The sequence below is a fragment of the Colias philodice genome, chromosome 26 (genome assembly GCF_061535455.1).
Source record: "Colias philodice isolate Cphi_HAF_F1 chromosome 26, ilColPhil1 Martin Lab GWU primary, whole genome shotgun sequence".
Lineage (NCBI taxonomy): Eukaryota > Metazoa > Arthropoda > Insecta > Lepidoptera > Pieridae > Colias > Colias philodice.
In genome coordinates this window covers 4358776-4364941 of record NC_143111.1, presented here as the reverse complement: position 1 = coordinate 4364941, position 6166 = coordinate 4358776, and the positions used below count along the sequence as shown (strand labels likewise).

At 40.3% G+C, this 6166-nt stretch overlaps 1 protein-coding gene across 1 annotated transcript; it reads left to right on the top strand.

The window, feature by feature from the left end:
* The first annotated feature begins 4717 nt into the window (after positions 1-4717).
* LOC149476868 (uncharacterized) lies at positions 4718-5886 on the top strand. Its single transcript, XM_089711350.1, has one exon. The coding sequence runs from the start codon at positions 4878-4880 to the stop codon at positions 5859-5861; it is 984 nt and encodes a 327-aa protein (XP_089567476.1). The 5' UTR covers positions 4718-4877; the 3' UTR covers positions 5862-5886.
* Positions 5887-6166: the final 280 nt, after the last annotated feature.

Genomic DNA, 6166 nt, shown 5'->3' with positions numbered 1-6166 from the left:
ACTAAGCAATGAAAATTAAGGATGTTTCTTATTTATTAAAAGGTGGCTAAAGTTCTTAAGCGCAAGTAAATATGAATGTGTATGTATTTTTAATTATTTGTTAATTGATTTACAATGAAAGTATATAATAAGTAGTATTATTTAGTAGGTATTTTTTATGGACAAATAGGTGAATTATGTGGCATACAAGACTGATGCTTTTAAGGTTTTTTAATAATTCTTTTTCACCGAATGAACAAACTCAGTACCAATTTTTATAACTCGCTTACCATGACTGTAGATACTGCCTTTGGTCTCGGGCAAATACGAGACCATTAACCCGGCTCCAGGGATAATAGAGTCGCCTTCTCTATTCGTCCACTGGAGTAATTCCGGTCCGGCGCGTCCACGTCGCGGGGGTGGGCATCTTTCGTTTCCAGTAGGCCGGAACGAGCGGATGGCGAAGTTCGGACAGGGACCCAGTTTCGCGGGGTATAACGCGGACCCCTTGCCCGGGGTTACGGGTGAACAATCGGAGAAGGTTAACTCCGTCTATCAAAGTAACCCCTCCTCGCAGGCACCTTTATCGTAATCTAAAGTAATGGCTGTGGGAGTGCTGTACACTTAGGGCGGAGTGTACAGAAGGTTCGGCGGCGGAAGAACCCTCAACGGGTCAACGGCGGCGTTCCGGCTTTTCAGAAAAGTCACGTCCTTGGCGTCAGGTGGCAACCGGCCGTAAAAACAATCAACAATCAGCCAAAACTTTACTTCCAGCACTCAATATGAAAAGTCAGTATAAAGAAAGTACTACAAATGCTAGGGCGTACCCTTTAAGCGACGGTCGATGCGAATCCCAAGTGAAATGTGCGTATAACACTAGGGCGTCCCCCGTAAGCGACGGCTCCCTACGCAACGAAACGAGATTGCGAATAGCGACTTGGAATATTGGTTCCATGACCGGACGCAGCCATGAATTGGCTGAGATTTTAAATAGAAGACGCATCAACATCTGCTGTGTCCAAGAACTGAAATGGAAGGGTTCGAAGTCCAGGGAAATCGGCCACAACTACCAACTAATCTACAACGGGTCATCAAACAGTAAGAACGGTGTGGGTGTTATACTCGATCAAAATTTTAAACAAAGAATCATCAAAGTGGAGCGAGTTAGCGACCGGATCATATATGTAAAACTGGCCATAGATAACCAGCCCTGCTTAAATATCATATCTACTTACGCACCCCAAATAGGCCATAGCAGCGAGGATAAAGAAACTTTTTGGGAGGAACTAGAAGAAACATTACTCAGTATACCTGCTACTGAAACAAAAATACTAGCTGGAGATCTAAACGGCCATGTCGGCAATGTCCCAACCACCGAAAGTACTGTCCATGGGGGTTTTGGCTACGGCTCACTTAACGATCAGGGAAAGAAAATACTTGAAGTCGCGAATAACTTTCAAATGCCCATCATTAACACTTTTTTCCAACAGAAACCAGAACACCTCATAACTTACAAAAGCGGCACATCCGCTACACAAATTGATTATATCATGACTGATGCCTCACATCGCAAATATTTCAAGGACTGCAAAGTTATTCCGGGGGAACCACTTACAACACAACATCGTCTGCTTCTTGCCTGTCTGACTATTCCGAATCTTAGATTAAAAACCAAAATAAAACCCCGACCTCGTATTAAATGGTTTAACCTAGATAAGCCCCAAGGTAAAAGCCTCATCAACGAACTTGTTAAGTACCTCTCAGAAGATCTCGCTAAAACACAGGACGTTAACACGTTGTGGGATAATTTTCACTCTTTTGTCACAACTAATGCCAAAAAACAACTTGGCGAATCAAAAGGAAAACTTAACACAGGCAAAGAGGCCAGCTGGTGGACGCAGGAAGTTAAAGAGAAACTAAAAGAAAAGAAAGGTCACTTTAAGAAATGGCAAGAAACACAGGATAACAATGATAGAGAGCTTTACAATATTTCTAAGAAAGAGGTTAAAAGGACAGTAGCCATAGCAAAGGCGGAAGCCGATAAAAGTTTCATACAACGTTTAGAAAACTGTGCAAACGAGGATCAAATTTTCAAAATAGCTAAATCGCGCCACTCACAAACCCAAGACTACAAACATAAGAAATATATAAATGATGAATCTGGCAAATTACTGACTACGGACAAAGACATAAACAGAAGATGGCACGATTATTTTCTACACCTTCTCAACGAGGAATATCCACAAGAAGAGATACCTAAACTACCTCCAACCTCGGGCCCAATAAACTTAATCGTACCGCTAGAAGTTAAAAAAGCACTATCCCGAATGAAAAATGGAAAAGCCCCCGGACCAGATGAAATCCCTGTAGAAGTATGGAAGAAAACCGGCTCTCAAGGTATCAACTGGCTCACTCATCTCTTTAATACAATCATTGTAGAGGGAATGCCTAATGCTTGGAGAACAAGCAACATGATTCCTTTCTATAAGAACAAAGGAAGCGTGGCGGAATGCGGAAATTACAGAGCTATTAAGCTAATCTCGCACACCCTCAAGATCTGGGAGCGGGTTCTTATAGAGAGACTTAACAGCATCATGAGAATCACCTCTAACCAATGTGGATTCACCCGCGGCGTAGGAACCATAGACGCTATTCACACAATAAGGCTGCTGAGCGAACATTATAAATCACAAAGGAAAGACCTGCACTACATTTTTATCGACCTTGAAAAAGCCTTCGACAGAATACCCCGAAAACTCATCTGGACAGCACTCAGATCGCAGCTCGTTCCAGAAATGTATATAAATTTAATCCAAGATACGTACCGTGATGTCACAACCCAAGTAATCTCACCGGCCGGAACCAGCGAACCATTCGAGGTTAAAGTAGGCGTGCATCAAGGCTCAGCTCTTAGTCCATTACTCTTCAATGTGGTCATGGACTACATCACAAAAGACATCCAAAAAGAGGCTCCCTGGACCCTGCTGTATGCAGATGATGTTGTTTTGATAAACGACTCATTAACAGGCATCCAAGCAGACCTTAACACATGGGTAGACGCTTTAGAAAAAAGAGGCCTAAGAGTGAGCAGACAAAAGACCGAATATATGCACGGAAACTTTTCTGGTCGGAGCGCGTCCCTGTCACCGTCTATTGCTGGCACACCTTTAAAGAAAGTAGATTCCTTTAAGTACCTTGGGTCAATTATAACATCAACAGGAAAAAGCGACGCAGACATAGAAAATAGAACGAAAACGGGATGGTTAAAATGGAGATCCCTTACAGGTGTTCTGTGCGACCCCAAGATCCCAATTAAAACAAAAGGTACAGTCTACAAAGGAGCAGTTAGACCGGCGTTACTGTATGGGTCCGAATGCTGGGCGGTGCGGAAACAGGACGAACAGATGATGCACGTCACAGAAATGAAAATGTTGAGATGGTCCGGCGGTGTCACAAGATTGGATAAAATTAAAAACAAGTACATACGAGGGTCCTTTAAAGTCGCGGATATCCGAGACAAGATGAGAGAGAGCAGACTACGGTGGTTTGGCCATGTGCAACGCCGTGACCCCGAACACATGACCCAGAAAGTAATGTTTATGACCACGGTAAACCAACAAAAAACAGGAAGAGGCCGTCCACCGACTAACTGGACTTCGACCATCAAAAAAGACCTAATGACGAAGGGCCTGACGCCTGAAGCTGCAAAGGACAGAACAATGTGGAGAAAGAGTGTTGGTTGTGCCGACCCCAAATAAATGGGATGAGGCAAGGGAGATGATGAGATGATGATGCTTACCATGACTGTAGATACTATAGAAGCGTTGAACATCTTAAAGGGAAGCTTTGTATAGAAAAGATTCTTTTGATTTAGGGCCGATTTTTCAATGCTTGGATAAAACTTATCCGTCTAATAAAGTATTACACGATAATATTAAAATGTCACGTAAACTGTCAAATACGGGCAATTAGAATACGTTTTTAAAATGGTAGTTTTATACATTATTCGACGAATAAGTTTTAACCCAGGATTGAAAAATCAGCCCTTATTTCAGTACAAAGCTTCCTGATTTTATTAAGTTAAGACTAACAAAGACCTAGCTTTTACAAACGAATTGTAATTTTCCCTTTTCCTTTGTTATTAGATTTGTTACTTTGTTTTTGTATGAAAAGAGGATAAAAATATAAATTTTGAACAAAATAAATAGGTGATTAAATATGATCCTATTAGCCCATTTAGGGTTTAGCGATTCTGGTACATTCGAGTGAATTTAATACTGAGAGGATATCGGATTTTAATAAAGCTTTTGGTAATTTGAACTGAAAACCTAAATGATTTGTTTTATGTCGTTTAGTTAAAATTCTTTATTTTATTTAAAAAATCTCCATTTTGTTGCGCGTAAATAAAAGATTAATAATAATAAATAATAATAATAATAAAAGATTGGAGAGCATCTGACATTGAGAGTGACAGTTACTGTTCTGCGGAATTTTCAGTTTTTAATTATTTATACGTAATTTACTAGTTTAAAAAGTGCACAAAAACATTAATTCTTACACATACTACCACGATAAATGTTATCTCAGTGTTCTGTTGTGTTATAGTGGACGTATCTCAACGGTTAACTCAGCTGACAAACAGCTGATGTAACGGCAGTTACAATCAAACAGCTGATGAACATTTAATCATATTGGAGATAAGGTTTGGAACGATCTATTTATAGTTTTTGGCAGAAGGCCTTTCATTTTTAAAATCTCATGCCTCCAACTATTAATATTAAAGATATCAAATATTAAAAAGTTCATATTATATATCATACAATCACAACGTTATCTTCACGCCATCTATCTAGTCGATATTACAACAACTGGTGGATCAACACTTATAATTAATCATTATGGCTAATAAATGTTCTAGCTGTGGTAAGTTCTGTTCGGCGGCAGATGGAGCTAAATGTAACAAATGCAGCGGTACTTACCACAAGCAATGTTGTAACCTAAGCCCCGAAGCGCGTATAAATAAATGGATTTGCCATAAATGTAAGCCGAAAAGCACTGCAAAAGCTGTAGACAATATTATCACACAAGACCAGGATATTGACGAGTTCCAGGACGCAAATCCTTCTCGAAGTGATTCACCTTCACTTACACATGAAATAAAACTCCTACGATCCGAGTTATCTAGTTTCAGACAAGAGATGTCTAAGCTTTCCGCACTTGTTTCCAACTTTGGCGCTAGGCTAGACAATATAGAGGAGCGCGTATCGCAACTTGAAGCCGTTAATACGGACACCGTGCACGAACAGGAGCTGATTCAGCAAAATATCGAGTCTATTGTTACATTAAAAAAGCAACTGAATGAATCAGAGCAAGATAAGCTGTTGAACGATATCGAGATAACGAACGTACCGGAGGTTAGTGGCGAGAACTTGATACATGTCGCTATTACGTTGGCGCAGAAGATCGGATTAACTCTCGACGAACGCGATATAGCGAATGTATATAGGCGTGGGATTCGACGGCGCGCGGAGGTTGAGAGCCCCGGCAGCACGAGCGTCGAGCGAGTGCACGCGCGTCCCATAGTCGTGCGTCTCACGCGCCGGCATCTGCGCGACGAACTACTGCACGCGGCGCGCGTGCGCCGCGGTGCCGACACAGCCAATACGGGGGTGGGGGGAGCACCGCGACGATTTTATGTTAATGAACATCTCACGTACTCTAATCGTAATTTATTTTATTCAGCTCGCGAAAAATTGGGCCGGTCTAATAACTGGCGCTTTATCTGGACCCGAGGAGGTCGTATTTTTGCCAGGCGAGATAATAAATCAAAAGTTGTATATATAACTAGTGAAAAAGATATAGATGAGGTTTTTTGTCCTTAAACGATTTGGATATGTTTGTCGTCACTACTTTTATTTTTATGTTCTATCTCATTATTATGAATATGATGTTTTATAACACGTCTACGTTAAATAATTTTAAAAATGTATATGCGCCCAATTTAACTCTTATAACAATAATTTTAACTTTTTATTTATTCCTTAACCTAAAAAACTTCAATTTGAAATGTTATTTAATTATAAAATCTAATTATATAATTAGTAATAATATTGTATTGCATTATGGTGTTGTCTTATGTGAGAACATACATTCTTTTGATTTACTATTTCCCTCACTCTTGCAATAT